The following is a 16,654-nucleotide window of genomic DNA, read 5'->3' on the forward strand; positions in this document are numbered from 1 at the left end:
GGGACAGGGTCAGGGTCTAATTCCCATCTGTGGATTTTTTCCCAGACCTTAATACAGTGGTCCACACACAGTGAGTGCTTAACAAATGCTGTTACTGCTATTGTAAACCATTCCTTTGATTTCAAATGTTAGGGAGAGTCAATATATTCATTCATTCAGTCGTATTTATTGAGCGCTTACTGTGTGCAGAACACTGTTCTAAGCGCTAGGGAGGTACAAGTTGGCAACATATAAAGACGGTCCCTACCCAAAAACGGGCTCACACTCTAGAAGGGGAAGACAGACAACAAAATAAAACATGTAGACAGGTGTCAAAATCGTCAGAACAAATAGAATCAAAGCTATATGCAGATCTCAGCTGCCTTCGACACTGTGGACCACCCCCTTCTCCTCAACACGCTATCTGACCTTGGCTTCACAGACTCCGTCCTCTCCTCGTTCTCCTCTTACCTCTCCGGTCGTTCATTCTCAGTCTGTTTTGCAGGCTCCTCCTCCCCCTCCCATCCTCTTACTGTGGGGGTTCCCCAAGGTTCAGTGCTTGGTCCCCTTCTGTTCTCGATCTACACGCACTCCCTTGGTGACCTCATTCACTCCCACGGCTTCAACTATCATCTCTACGCTGATGACACCCAGATCTACATCTCTGTCCCTGCTCTCTCCCCCTCTCTCCAGGCTCGCATCTCCTCCTGCCTTCAGGACATCTCCATCTGGATGTCTGCCCGCCACCTAAAACTCAACATGTCCAAGACTGAACTCCTTGTCTTCCCTCCCAAACCTTGCCGTCTCCCTGACTTTCCCATCTCTGTTGACGGCACTACCATCCTTCCCGTCTCACAAGCCCGCAACCTTGGTGTCATCCTCGACTCCGCTCTCTCATTCACCCCTCACATCCAAGCCGTGACCAAAACCTGCCGGTCTCAGCTCCACAGCATTGCCAAGATCCGCCCTTTCCTCTCCATCCATACCGCTACCCTGCTCATTCAAGCTCTCATGCTATCCCTTCTGGACTACTGCATCAACCTTCTCTCTGATCTCCCATCCTCGTGTCTCTCTCCACTTCAATCCATACTTCATGCTGCTGCCCGGATTATCTTTGTCCAGAAGCGCTCTGGGCATATTACTCCCCTCCTCAAAAATCTCCAGTGGCTACCAATCAATCTGCGCATCAGGCAGAAACTCCTCACCCTGGGCTTCAAGGTTCTCCATCACCTCGCCCCGTCCTACCTCACCTCCCTTCTCTCCTTCTACAGCCCAGCCCGCACCCTCCACTCCTCCGCCGCTAATCTCCTCACCGTACCTCGTTCTCACCTGTCCCGGCATCGACCCCCAGCCCACGTCATCCCCCAGGCCTGGAATGCCCTCCCTCTGCCCATCCGCCAAGCTAGCTCTCTTCCTCCCTTCGAGGCCCTGCTGAGAGCTCACCTCCTCCAAGAGACCTTCCCAGACTGAGCCCCTTCCTTCCTCTCCCCCTCTTCCCCCTCTCTATCCCCCATCTTACCTCCTTCCCTTCCCCACAGCACCTGTATATATGTATATATGTTTGTACATATTTATTACTCTATTTATTTATTTATTTTACTTGTACATATCTATTCTATTTATTTTATTTTGTTAGTATGTTTGGTTTTGTTCTCTGTCTCCCCCTTTTAGACTGTGAGCCCACTGTTGGGTAGGGACTGTCTCTATATGTTGCCAATTTGTACTTCCCAAGCGCTTAGTACAGTGCTCTGCACATAGTAAGCGCTCAATAAATATGATTGATGATGATGATTAGAGAAGCAACATTGCTCATTGGAAAGAGCACGGGCTTTGGAGTCAGAGGTCATGGGTTCAAATCCTGGCTCTGCCAATTGTCAGCTGTGTGACTTTGGGCAAGTCACTTAACTTCTCTGGGCCTCAGTTACCTCATCTGTAAAATGGGGATCAAGACTGTGAGCCCCCAGTGGGACAACCTGATCACCTTGTAGCCTCCCCTGCGCTTAGAACAGTGCTTTGCACATAGTAAGCACTTAATAAATGCCATTATTATTATTATTATCATTAACAAAATAAAAAGTATAGTAAATGTGTACAAGTAAAATAAATAGAGTAATAAATCTGTACAAATATATATATATATACAAGTGCGGTGGGGAGGGGAAGGAGGCAGGGCGGTGGGGATGGGGAGAAGGAGAGGAAAATGGGGGCTTAGTCTGGGAAGGCCTCTTGTAGGAGGTGAGCTCTCAGTAAGGCTTTGAAGGGAGGAAGAGAACTAGCTTGGCGGTTGTGTGGAAGGAGGGTGTTCCAGGCCAGGGGAAGGACGTGTGCCAGAGGTCGATGGTGGGACAGGTGAGAGCAAAGTACGGTGAGGAGGTTAGTGGCAGAGAAGCAGAGGGTACAGGCTGGGCTGCAGAAAGAGAGAAGGGAGGTGAGGTAGGAGGGGACGAGGTGATGGAGAGCCTTGAAGCAGAGAGTGAGGAGTTTGTTGCAAACTTGTTGTTACAATCTTGTTACAAATGCATCTGCTCAGATCTTAGTCCCTTGATAATATTGTGTTGTTGATGACCGTGGCAAGATTCCATCATAGAACATCCCATAAAGGCAGAAAACGTGCTTTTCCATTGATTAATCTCTATGTTCAAGTCTCCATTGTTGTCTAAAACCATACGCATATGGCTGATTACTGAGTGATGCTAGAATCGTTTTTGGCCATTTGTGGACTGCCATAGGCTTAACTTGTAATGGGTTTGGAGTTTGAAGTTAAAAAGGATCATTATTTTAGCCTTAACCTAAACATTAGTTGTAATCTAAACCTGGGACTAGTCACACAGTGTGTAGAGCTGGAGGGAGAGAGAGGGAGGAAATGGGGGAGAGAGAAAGAGAAAGAGAGAGGGAGAAAGAGAGAGGGAAGAAGAGAGAGAGGGAGAAAGAGAAAATGTATTGGTTCAAAGGCAGCACACTCACCCATTATATTATTATACTGTACTTTCCCAAGTTCTTAGTACAGTTCTCTGCACATAATAAAGGGCTCAATAAATATGATTAATTGATTCCTGGGGCCAGAAAATATATAAATACATATGTTTATAGCAAGGAAATAGTAAAGAATAAATTATCTGCTTCCAATTCTGTTCTATCAGCCTGAGCGATTAATGCAGTCACCTTTTCTAAGTGTTGGGAAATTAGATAATAACAATAATAATAATAATAAAAATAATCATTCAGTGTTTAGTAGGTGGCCAAGCGCAGGGGTAGAGACAAGATCATCAGATGGACATAGTCTCTGTTCTAGGCAGGGATCACAGTCTAAGGGGTTGGGAAATAGGTTTCTGATTCCTCTTTTCAGATGAGGAAAGTGAGGCCAAGAGCAGTTAAGCGACTTGTGGAAAGTCACTCAGGTTAGTGATGAAGCTGGAATTTGAACCTGGGTCTGCTAACTCTGAGTCCCATCCTTCTTTCAATTTGGCTACACAATTCGATTAATGGGTTCCAGTCTTGATATCTTCCAGGTAAGGCCTATGTCCTTTCATCCAGTCAGGGGGAATAAAATCGCCCAGTCTTATGAATATTAAAGACAAAATAGACACAGAAAGCAAGCAATGGTCCTCTAATAATTTCCTTCAAGATTAGTTTTCATATGAATTCATGTTAAGATTTTTCAGTCTTTAGCATATGATCAATAATAATTAATTATGTCATTTGTTAAGTACTGTGTGCCAGGCACTGTACTAAACTCTGGATATTAGTCTCCTAACTTTTTGGAGCCAGTGTCTGAAGTGTGAGGGAGGAATTATGGTAAATGCAGGCAGGGCTGATGCAAAATATGCAGAGTAAATGAATTTTTCATATCTGAATATTTTTGAAAGTTATTTGCAAAGGTAACTTACTGTCTCAGTGAGAGGAACCATGATACCACAAGCACATTGAAACTAATCACACAATATATCTGGTTTCATTTTTTAATTACAAAATGATAACTTTCCAGTAGCCATTACACATGCAAATGACTAGCATTGAATATTGTTCTCAAGAAAAACATGAAGGGTTCCACAATCTTGAAGACTGTGTAAGTGGGGTAGCCTTGGCATAAGCCCATGATAGAATGGTTGATAGCCATGTGATGTTAACCCTGCCACAAAGAAAACAGACATGCTGATGATCATTTGATCTACATGATATATTAGGATCATGTCTACCAATTCTGTGTTATTGTACTGTTCCAAGCACTTAGTATAGTGCTCTGCACACTGTAAGTGCTCAATAAATATCACTGCTTGATTGGGACTAGAAGGAGGTCTGGAAATGTAACTTATGGGTATGCTAATTGCACTAATGTGTCCAGAAAACACATGATAATGCTAATGCATAATGCTTTGCTAAGGTGTACAGAAAACAAGAGGAATGGAAGTCAATTTTATGCATTTACGTTCTTTCTGATAACACTTTTCTACACCATACCTTTCTCATGGCAAGCGTGGCTCAGAAGAAGGAGATGTCATGGGTTTTAATCCCAGCTCTGCCACTTGTCAGCTGTGTGACTTTGGGCAAGTCACTTAACTTCTCTGTGCCTCAGTTCCCTCATTTGGAAAATGAAGATTAAGACTGTGAGGGACAACCTGATTACCTTGAATCCCACCCAGCGCTTAGAACAGTGCTTGGCACATAGTAAGCACTTAACAAATGCTATCATTATTATTATTATCATTACCTCGGTGTATCTCAGCATGTAGATGAAGGTGTTGAACATGGGGGCAATGATGGTGTAAAAGAGGCTTTATCCTCACTGGCAGAATCAGCCTTGGAAATATAAGTAAAGATGAGGGGCAAGAAAATCATGAGTTACCACGGTGATGTGCAAACCACAGGTAGAGAGAGCTTTGTGCCAACCCTCTCTGGAATGTTTTCTCAGGGCAGATAAAATGATGACTTAGGAAACAATCAAGGCAAAAATGTTTAGTAGGGACAGAAACCCAGTGCTGACAATGATTAAGACGTTGACAAAATAGGTTTCGGTGCAGAAGAGCTTCAGCAGAGGAAACACATCACCGAAATAGTGGTCTATCTGATTGGGGCTAGAGAAAGGCAGCTGCACCATGATAAAAACCTGCATGATCAAATGCAAAAAAGACCCTACAAAAGAGGCCAAGAACAATATGTGACAAGCCTGCCGGCTCATAACGATCAGATAGTGGAGAGGCTTGCAGATGGTGATGTAGCAATCATAAGCCACAGCAATTAGGATGAATATCTTGGAACCGCTGAGGAAAGTGAGCACCAAAGAGTTGAACCATGCAGGAGTTGGAGGAGATGGTTTTCCTTTCTTCCAATAGGTCTGCGATCATCTTAGGAGCAACTGTGGAGGTGATGTGGAGGTCCATGACTGACAAGGAACTGAGGAAAATGTACATAGGCTGCTGACTAAGATGGCTGTTTCTGATGGTGATAAGGATAAGAAGCTTGCCCAACAAGTTGGGTAGGTAACAGAGTAAAAAGAACACAAAACAAGTTACCTTCCCCTCTTGGTTTGGGAACAGACCCCTTAAGACAAACTCTATGTAGTTGTTTGAATTCTCCATCAGGTCGGCCAAGGTGATGAGTGTACAGCAGATGGATATTTACCTGAATCAGCCAAATTGAGAAATATCAAGTATTACTAATTTTGCAGCATTAGCTCAGAACACATGTCCCCACTCTCAACAGAAATGGAGGGACTTCTGTATTATTAAAAATTCATTAAAATACAATAATAATGATGACCATGATGATTATGAAGGTAGTAAGAAAGGCACTAGGAAGTTTACAATGCTATATAAAACACTGGGGTAGACACAATGTAATCAAATCAGAGACAGCCCAGATTTGGGCAAGTTCCTTAGCTTCTCTGTGCCTCAATTTCTTCTCCTGCACAATGGTGATAAAATACCTGTACTCCCTTCCTCTTAGATTAGACTGTAAGACTCTAGGTGATACAGGTATTTTATCCACATTATACAGATGAAGAAACTGAGGCACTGAGAAGTTAAGTAACTTGCCCAAGGTCCCACAGTAGGCAAATGGCAGAACTAGGACTAAAAGCCAGAGTTCTGGACTCTGTCTAATAATTAACACCTCATCCCTTAATATTTGCAGAGATCATTTGTCTAAGTGTAAACATCCTGGAAAGGCCATTGGATCCCCAACAATTCATTGCTTAGAACCTTCAAATTATCTGTAAACATTTCAAGATATAAATTGAAATCTATAACATTTCTCATCCTCACTATCAAGTATTTTCAGGATGTATTTTTTTACCAGTTTATTATATTGTGGAGGTAGGTTAAACATTACTTGGTAGTTAGGCAGAGTTTCTCTTATTGTTTTCACATATGAGGAAGTCTGAGGTGCAGGTTGGATGCCAGGGCTGAAAAGATAGTTAAAGAGAGATGCATAAGCAGTCATAAAGGCAGAAAAATAAAGGGACAGAAATAAAGGAGGCAGGGCAGGAGAGAGCTGTCTGATAAACTTTGGTTCATCCTCAGAAGAGTCCTATTAGCAAGAATCTTCAAGTAGAACCTTACATTAATCGTGGCTCAGTGTAAAGAGCATGGGCTTTGGAGTCAGAGGTCATGGGTTCAATTGTCAGCAGTGTGAATTTGGGCAAGTCACTTAACTTCTCTGTGCCTCAGTTACCTCATTTGTAAAATGGGGATAAAGAACAACCCGTGGGACAACCTGATCACCTTGTAAACTCCCCAGCGCTTAGAACAGTGCTGTGCACATAGCACAAGGCACATAGCAAGCACTTAATAACTGTCATCTTTATTATTATTATTAATATAAAAAAACTTCTTTGACAAGTGAAGAGCTGTAGGTAGAACATTCCAGAGAAATGATCTGGGAAACAGAGTGAAGTATGGACTGGAGGAAAGAGAGAATGGAGGCTGGGAGGTCAGTGAGGAGGCTGGTAGAATAGTTATGTCAGGATAAGAAAAGTGCCTAGACCAGTGTGGTGGCCATTAGGGTAAAGAGGAAGAGGCCAGTTCTGGGAATGCTGTAATAGTAAAACCAAAGCACTTGGCAACAGGCTGAATAGTGGGGTTGAAAGAGAGGGCAGAGTTGAAGATATTGCTTATGTTGCATTATTCTCACATACAGAATTCATCCAAAAGCATGATTTCAGCTACTCCCTGATAGCCCCAAACTATCTCTGTAGCCCTGACCTCCCACACACTAGCCAATCCATCTCCTCCTGCCTCCACGTCATATCCATTTGTCCAAATCTAAAACTGAATTTTTCAGTTTCCCTTCTAATCTCTTCTCTTCCAAACTTCCCATCTACAATCAATCAATCAATCAGAGGTATTTACTGAACATTTACTGTGGATGAAAAAACTGTACCAAACGTTTAGAAGAGTACAATAGAGTTGGTGAACAGGATCCTTACCCTCCAGGAGTTAACAGTACAGTCAGGGAAACATAACATTAAAATAGAGTACAGGTAGGGGATGCAATGGAATAAGAGGATATGTGCAATAAGTGTAGCGGTGAGGGTTGGATGAGGATCAAAGTGCTTAAATCTCCATTGACAACATCACCCTCCTCCCTGAATCTGAAGGTAACATCCTTGAAATTAGAATGCAGGTTTCTGGCCCCATAGACCTTGTTATCACTATGCTCAATACCTGTTATATAAAAAAATTGGCTTCTTCATCTTGAACCTCATTTCAGTGGGTGCCCCCTCAGTCTACTATTCAATGACTGGTATTTAGTGAGTGCTACCTCTGTGAATAATACTGTCCTAAATTCTTGGAAGAATACAATAGAGAAGCAGTGTGGCTTAGTGGAAAGAGCACGGGATTGGGGGTCAAAGGTCGTAAATTCTAATCTTGCCTCTGCCACTTGTCAGCTGTGTGACTTTGGGCAAGTCACTTAACTTCTCTGTGCCTCAGTTAACTCATCTGTAAAAAGGGGATTAAGACTGCATTACAGGCAGGATTCCTGTTCTCAGTGATCTTTCAAACTAAAAGGGAAGACTGATATAAAGTCATTTACAGATAAGAGGAAGAAAAAATGGAAAGATGGATATGAAGATGAGTAACTGCTTTAAAGGTAAAGGACATAATTCAGTACATATAGAGACGGTTAGTGCTTGTGCATGGAAGTGTGCTGATGCAAATGTTGGAAGTATACGACTTAAGGAGAGGAAAATTTATTGGGGAAATTGCCCAGCATAAAATAGTTAAAAGAGAGCATGACTTAAGGTGGACAGAAATATCTTACTTTGTTTAAGGGTCAAACTCTGGCCCGAAGGAGAAGCCCATATATTTGAGGAGGGAGAACATGGAAGGGAAGAATAGAGCAATGAACTGCAGAGCTAAGCCTGTGTTCTGCCCTTAATTAAGCCTCTCCAGTGATGATTCAATGACAGCATTTCATGTTAACTTTCAGTTGGTTGGGCATGATTAAAAAGAAAATATAAAAAATCAGCCCTTGACTGACGTTGCTACTTACTTTTTCTATAATTACTTTAAACTGAACCACCCATTCCTGGCTACTACAAACCACAATAAATGACTGACAGTTTCTCAACTATTCCCCATTGCACCAAACTTGTCAATCATTAGAACGTACTGAGCACCTGTGGGCAGAGCACTGCACCAAATGCGTAGGAGAATAAAACAGAATTAAAGTACATGATGTATTCTGGGTAGAACAAATCTGCTACAGTCTTACCATAGGAATGCTGTCAGAAGCCTGGGAACCCGGGAATTTCCTGAACCTGCTCAGGGACAAAGTTTCTCTGCTCTATTTGGCCTCAGAAATAGATGCATGAAGTCTGGACACATTTTTTTATTCATATTCTGTAACAGTCAGCAATAAAATTAAGTATCATCAGCAGTGAGACTTAGAAGGAGCAAGTGAGAAGAAGGAAAGGCAAAAAAAATGAGGCTGCTGATGAGGGAGAGAGGAAAAATAAGGTGATCTGTGCTTCCTGTTGTTTCATCTTTCTCCCAACCTTCAGGTCTAATGCATTGGAAACATCAGGAAGATTACAGGAATAAGCTAGCCCCCCGAGAGTCCTCCGGACCACTGGGGCAACTGGGATGACCCTGGGTTACCGTTCTAGCAACTCCAGTAATGATTCATTCATTCATTCATTCAATGGTATTTATTGAGCGCTTACTGTGTGCAGAGCACTGTACTAAGCGCTTGGGAAGTACAAGTTGGCAGCATATAGAGACGGTCCCTACCCAACAGTGGGCTCACAGTCTAGAAGGGGGAGACAGAGAACAAAACAAAACATATTAACAAAATAAAATAAAAAGAAGGAATATGTACAAATAAAATAAATAAATAAATAGAGTAAAAAATACAAAGCAACATATATACAGGTATATATATTTGAGTGGGCTGAACCGGGCTTTGATCTGGGCTCTGAATGTATGGCCCAGAGGGTGCGTTTCCTTCCTTTTGGGGGCCTTCACACTGACAGAATAGACATTTCCTTCCTTAAAAGATGATCCTGAAACAGCAGCCTCGTATTCTGGGTGACCTTGGGCAAGTCACTTCGCTTCTCTGGGCCTCAGTTCCCAATGATTCAGTCTCTAGACAAGAAAGCAGGTGCCCTAAGAGACCCATTGTTTATCTGAGTTGCTACAAGCTGCGATGGGAAGATCTCCTTTTGGTACAGTGCCATACTAGCTGCGGGAAACCTGCAATGGCCCTTCCCAGGATGATAGACCAGGAGTTAAGACCATTAAAATAAAAGCACGTGATCTGCAGATTGTAAGGAGTGGACAGGTCTTTGGGTTTTTTTTTTTTTGGGTGCTTCCTCTGTGTCAGATACAGGCTAATCTGGTTGGACACAGTCCATGTCCCTCGTGGGGCTCACAATCTTAATCTTCATTATACAGAAGAGGTAACTGAGGCCCAGAGAAGTTAAGTGACTTGCCCAAGATCCCACAGCAGACAAGTAGTGGATTCAGAATTGGAACCCAGGTACTCCCAACTTAAAGGCTGGTGCCCTAGCCATTAAGCCATGCTGCTTTGTTGTGACCCAAGAAATTAGAGGATGCTGAAGGACATTTTAGACTATGAGCTCGTTTTGGGCAGGGATTGTCTCTCTTTGTTGCTGAATTGTACTTCTCAAGTGCCTAGTACAGTGCTCTGCACATAGTAAGTGCACAATAAATACGATTGAATGAATGAATAAATGTGATTGAATGAATTAATGGGAACGTGAGATAGGAATCATAAGCAAGAAAACGTTTATTTCTCCTCCAAAAACACCCTCCTGCACCACACCTTCCTGATGAAACTTTTCATCTCTGCAGGTCTCTGTATTTCTCAGAATGTAAATGAGAGGGTTGAACATGGGGACATTTATGGTGTAAAACACAGCAAGTACTTTGTCCTCCATGAACGTGGTGGCTGGACATATGTAGATAAAAATGCAGGGTCCAAAGAATAAGACCACCACGGTGATATGGGAACCACAGGTGGACAGGGCCTTGCACCGATTGTGAGGAGAGCATGTTCTTAGGGAAGCTAATATAACTATGTAAGAAATGAGCAACACCACAAAGGTGAGCATGGCCTGCAACGTAGGTGTCGGTGTAGGTGAGTTTCAGTTAGGGATTCACATCACAAAAATAGTGGTCGATCTGATCCGGCACACAGAAGGGCAACTGGAGGGTGAGGAGTAACTAAGCCATTGAATGCTTGAATGCCTTGACACAAACGATAAGCAGCATGCCGTTACAAGTCCATGATGACCATATTGTGCAGTGGTTTGCATATGCCCACGAAGCTATCAAAAGCCATCCACACTAGGATGAAGATCTCAACATCACCAAAGGAGTGTGAAGCAAAAAGCTGGGTCATACAGCTGGGGAAGGAAATGGTCCTCCTCTCCATCATCAAGTCAATGATGAGTTTAGGGGAGATGGTGGAGATGCAGCAGAGATCCACAAGGGACAAGTAACTGAGGAAGAAATACATAGGCTGATTGATTAGGTGGCTGAACCGGATGGTGAGTAGAATGAGCAGATTTCACATCACGATGCCAATATAAAGGAGCAGAAACAGCCCAAAACTGCACCGTAGGATTTGGGGAAAGTCCCAAGTGAATAAAGTCTGAAATATTGTTCTGGTTTTCCATGAAGTCAGCAAATACTGTCCCTGGAAGTCGTGGCTTTGCCTGAAATGATAAAATATTGAAACATAGTAAGACAAAACATCCATATCTTCACTGTAGCTCTTTAGAGTTCGCTCACATGAACCAAGCCTGATCATACATTTTTACTCTTGAAGTCTGACCTTTTATTTGTAACTTTTTAACAGGTCTCAAAGACATTGATAGGCATGGTTTTCTTCAGTATGGGCAAGCATTTTAGGAAGGAGATGGAATTAAGAATTAAGGAGCAGAATTTCCAAGTTAAGGAGGTTTGCTTCACCTCTTCATTGAAGGCAGTGGTAAGAAGAAGGAACTGATGTCTTTAGGATCAGAAAGGAACTGCACACTTATTATGACTCTGCCACTGGATGTGTGTCACCTTGAGTAAGTCACTCAACTTCTCTGTGCCTCAGTTACATCACCTTTAAAAGGGGGATTAAGCCTATTAGTCCCATGTGGGACATGGACTATGTCCAACTTGATTAGCTTGCATCTACTGCAATGCCCAAGTACAGTGCCTGACACATAGTAAGTGCTTAACAAATACCATTAGGAAAAAGAAAAAAAGAAGAAAACTCCTACTACCACGCATCATGTTTGCAAAAATCATCTTATAGGCAGTTCACTACTGATTGTCTACTTGCAAGTGAGGGACAAATTACCTTCACATTGTATCATAAAACTGCAACAAAGATATCTGAACATTATCTTGGGGATAGCACCTTAATGGTCTTCTTACTTCTATGTCATATTCTTCAAACTCCATGGATATGGTACCTTATTGTCTCCAGTATTCTGAAAGCTACTTTTCCCAGGATTTATCTTCAATTCTAGTAGGTTTTCCATTGAATTTTATTTAATGGCAGCCATCTCCCTTTTCTGAGTTTCTTTTTCTTTCGAGTCCTAAATCTGCACATCATAATTTCAATTGCAGAAGAAGGTACCACTGAGAATATTTCCCCTTTCCTTCAATGAAAACTATGATCTCAAGTAAATCCCTTCCATTGAGCAATTCCAGGCCTCCCCAACCTGTTTAAAAGATCTCAGCCTGGTGAATTAGTCAGCAATATTATACACCAATATTAATGCACTACATGATGTAAAGATGACTTTTTAATCATCTTTTTTAAGTGTTTTCTGTGTGCCAGGCACTGTACTAACTGCTGGGGTAGATAAAAGATAATCATTTTAGACATAGTCTAGATTCCACGTGGGACTCAGAGTATCAATTTCCATTTTACAGGTGAGGTAACTGAAGCACACAGAAAGAAGTTAAGTGACTTGGCCAAGGTCACACAGCAGACAAATGGCAGAAACAGTATTATAACCCAAATCTTCTGACTACTAGACTTGTGGGTTCCCACTGAGCACACTACTTCCCATTGAAAATCATAAATGCTGCCCCCTCCATGTCTGAAAATAGTTTTCAACCCCTGTTCTGTGCCTCATCTACCAGCAAGGAGGGACTGAGGCAATTGTATGAGTAGAACCCATTGAGAACCCTGCTTTGCACATAAACATTTAGTAAACACTGTATCTACTAAAACCCATATCTGCCATAGCTGCACAGCACACATCAAAAATGTAACTCTCTCTCTCGAGAAGCTTACAGTTAATTTTAACATCAACTGAAACTGTAATTAGCTTTCCATCCCGTTAAGCAGTAGTTATTCCTTTTCTTGAAAATATTTTATTTGAAATGGCATAGCATAATTGATGGCTGTATTAAATATAGTCATTGAGATGGAGGAAGGGATTCATTCATTCATTCAAACGTATTTAATGAGTGCTTACTGTGTGCAGAGCACTGTACTAAGCGCTTGGAAAGTACAATTCGGCAACTGATAGAGACAGTCCCTACCCAACAACAGGCTCACAATCTAGAAGGGGGAGACAGACAACAAAACAAAACAAGTAGACAGGCATCAATGGCATCAAAAGAAAAATCTAGAATTATAGATATATGCACATCATTAATAAAGTAAATAGAGTTATAAATATGTACAAATATATGCAAGTGCTGTGAGGCATGGAAGGGGTAGAGCAGAGGGAGGGCGTAAGGGAGATGGGGAGGGGAGTAGGAGCAGAGGAAAAGGGGACTGAGTCTGGGAAGGCCTCCTGGAGGAGGTGAGCTCTCAGTAGGGCTTTGAAGGTAGGAATTGAGCCAGTTTGGTGGATGTGTGGAGGGAGGACATTCCAGGCCGGGGGAAGGACGTGGGCCAGAGGTCGACAGTAGGACAGGTGAGAATGAGACACAGTGAGGAGGTTAGTGGCAGAGGAGAGGAGGGTACAGGCTGGGCTGTAGAAAGAGAGAAGGGAGGTGAGGTAGGAGGGGACGAGGTGATGGAGAGCTTTGAAGCAGAGAGTGAGGAGTTTTTTCCTGATTTGTAGGTTGACAGGCAGCCACTGGAGATTTTTGAGGAGGAGGGTAACATGCCCAGAGCGTTTCTGTACAAAGATCATCCGGGCAGCAGAGTGAAGTATAGACTGAAGTGGGGAGAGACAGGAGGATGGGAGATCAGAAAGGATGCTGATGCAGTAATCCAATCGGGATATGATGAGAGATTGTACCAACAAGGTAGCAGTTTGGATAGAGAGGAGAGGGCAGATCTTGGTGATGTTGTGAATGTGAGACCGGCTGGTTTTGGTGATGAATTGGATGTGTGGGGTGAATGAGAGAGCAGAGTCAAGTATGACACCAAAGTTATTTGCCTGTGAGACAGGAAGGATGGTAGTGCTGTTCACAGTGACAGGAAAGTCAGAGAGAGGACAGGGTTTTGGAGGGAAGATAAGGAGCTCAGTCTTGGACATCTTGAATTTTAGGTGGCAGACTGGTATTCAGGTGGAGAGGTGCTGAAGGCAGGAGAAGATACGAGCCTGGAGGGAGGGAGAGAGAACAGGGGAGAAGATGTAGATTTGTATGCCATCTGCATAGACATGATAGTTGAAGCCATGGGTGCAAATGAGTTCACCAAGGGAGTGAGTATAGATGGAGAACAGAAGAGGACCAAGAACTGACCCTTGAGGAACCCCTAAATTTAGGGGATGGGAGGGGAAGGAGGAACCTGAGAAGAAGACTGAGAATGAATGACCAGAGAGATAAGACGAGAACCAGGAGAGAACAGAATGGAGTCCATGAAGCAAAGGTTGGATAACGTGTTGAGGAGAAGGGAATGGTTGACAATGTCAAAGGCAGCTGAGAGGTCGAGGAGGATTAGGATAGAGTAGGAGGAGGTCATTGGTGACCTTTAAGAGGGCAGTTTTGGTGGAGTGGAGGGGACAGAAGCCAGATTGGAGGGGGTCCAGGAGAGAGGTGGACATGGGAAATTTGAGGCAGTGAGTGTAGACGACTCGCTCTGGGAGTTAGGAAAGGAAGGGTAGGAGGGAGATAGGGCGATAACTGGAAGGGACAGTGGAGTCAAGACAGGGGTATTTTTGGGTTGGAGAGACATGGGCCAGTTTGAAGGCAGAGGGGAAGAAGCCATTGGAGAGTGAGAGATTGATTATGGAAGTTAAGGAGGGGAGGAGAGAAGGGATGAGAGTTTTTATAAGATGAGAGGGAATGGGGTCGAAGCACAGGTGGAGGGGGTGACACGAAAAGAGGGAGGAGATCTCATCTGAAGATACTGCTGGGAAGGATGGGAAAAGTAGAGGAGGGGGTTGAGAGTGGGGTCGATGGAGAAGGGGGAGGGGGGACTTTGGAGAGCACAGACCTGATGGTGTTAATTTTCCCAATGAAGTAGGTGGCCAGTTCATTGGGGCTGAGGGATGGAGGAGGGGGAGGAACAGTGGGCCTGAGGATGGGGTTAAATGTCCAGAACAGCCGAAGGGGGTGAGGGGCATGTTTATAGTCCAATAAACAGTAAGAATCCTCGTTTCACCTGAGCCTAGGAGAAAACCTGGGTTGACTGTACAGAGAAGAGTTGGGTGGATAGAATAAGCCAAATGAAGGAGGGTAAGACAAGAGATGTGTACATCCATTTCACCTGCCTAATTTTCCCTCCAAACGTGGCTTCCAACACCACACCTTTCTCATGGCCGTTTTCATCTCTCTGTTCCTCAGAGTGTAGATGAGGGGGTTGAACATGGGGGCAATGATGATGTAAAACAGAGTGAACACCTTATCCTCGGAGAATGTCTGGGCTGGTCGGAGGTAAATGAAGATGCCAGGCAAGAAAAACAATGTCACCACAGTGATGTGGGAAGCACAGGTAGAGAGGGCTTTGCGACGTCCTTCCAAAGAGTGGGTCCTCAGACTGGCTAAAATGGTGACGTAAGAGAAGACTAAGACTGCAAAGGAAACAGACACAATTGTCCCTGTATTGGCGAGGACTAAAATTCCAGTCACATAAGTATCTGAGCAAGCCAGTTCCAGGAGAGGGTAAACATCGCACAAATAGTGATCAATCTTATTAGGGCCACAGAAGGGCAAAAAAATGACAAGGAGCCACTGGACCGTGGAATGGAGAACTGCTCCTCCCCAGCACACTGCAACCACTGTGACACACCGCTGCTTGTTCATGATGACCATATAGTGTAAGGGTTTACAGATGGCAACATAGCGATCATAGGCCATCCCCAGGAGAATGAAGATCTCAGCCCCACCAAATAAGTGCAGGGTGAAGGGTTGCATCATGCAGTGGACGAAAGAGATGGTTTTCTTCACAGACAGCAAATCTCTGACCAGTTTGGGAGTCACCGTGGAAGTGAAGCAGAGGTCCATGAGGGACAAATGGCAGAGGGAGAAGTACGTGGGCTGTTTGATGAGGAAACTGCCTCTGACAGTGATGAGGATGACAAGATTCCCTAAGAGGTTTGCAATGTAACAGGAGAGGAACAGCCCAACGAAGAATATCTGCAAATTTCTTTCACTAGACAGACCTAAAAGAACAAATTCTGTTACGTTGTTCCTATTTTCCATCCTGGGAATGAGTAATATTTACCTGAAATGACTGCAAAATGAAACATTGTAAATAACATTTAGAAAATTGCAGTGACCAGTTCATTCTACTTATAATTGAACATCACTTACAGTACTGTGTCAAAGTATATGAGAACACTGCAAGAGAAACTTCATATCTTTTCTGGATATACATCCCTTTCATTTCTAGTGAAGTGATAAGAATATTTTTTTTATTCATTAAGTGCTCACCAGAAAGCACCTGCATGTGCAGGCATTGCGTTAAGTACCAGAGTGCAGGCTAATCAGAGAGGAAAGTCCTTCTTCCATATAGACCTCACAATCTAAGTAGAGAGAGGGAAAATTTTATCCCCATTTTTCAATGGAGAAAACTGAGGCACAAGACAAGCAGCCTGGCCTAATGGAAAGGGCAAAGTTCTGGGAGTCACAAGATTTGCGTTCTAATTCAGGGTTTGTTTCCCACGTCTTGACATGTTGAAGCATCCTGGCTTAGTGGAAAGGGGTTGGGAGTCAGAGGTCATGGGTTCTAATCTCATCTCTGTCACTTGTCAGCTGTGTGACTTTGGACAAGTCACTTAACTTCTCTGTGCCTCAGTTAT

The 16,654-nt window shown here is 43.3% G+C and overlaps 1 protein-coding gene and 1 pseudogene across 1 annotated transcript; both read right to left on the reverse strand.

Moving 5' to 3' along the window:
* Positions 1 to 10,227: 10,227 nt before the first annotated feature.
* Positions 10,228 to 11,119, reverse strand: LOC119924232 (annotated as a pseudogene).
* A 3,245-nt stretch (positions 11,120 to 14,364) lies between these two features.
* Positions 14,365 to 16,055, reverse strand: LOC119924273 (olfactory receptor 4P4-like; the record flags this gene model as incomplete). Its single annotated transcript, XM_038743199.1, has 2 exons — positions 15,157 to 16,055; positions 14,365 to 14,380 (listed from the first exon to the last, which is right to left on the reverse strand). Coding segments are annotated over exons 1-2 (915 nt in total), but the record flags the coding sequence as incomplete, so codon positions are not given.
* Between the last annotated feature and the right edge of the window lie 599 nt (positions 16,056 to 16,654).

Source organism: Tachyglossus aculeatus, unplaced genomic scaffold, assembly GCF_015852505.1.
Source record: "Tachyglossus aculeatus isolate mTacAcu1 unplaced genomic scaffold, mTacAcu1.pri scaffold_89_arrow_ctg1, whole genome shotgun sequence".
NCBI lineage: Eukaryota > Metazoa > Chordata > Mammalia > Monotremata > Tachyglossidae > Tachyglossus > Tachyglossus aculeatus.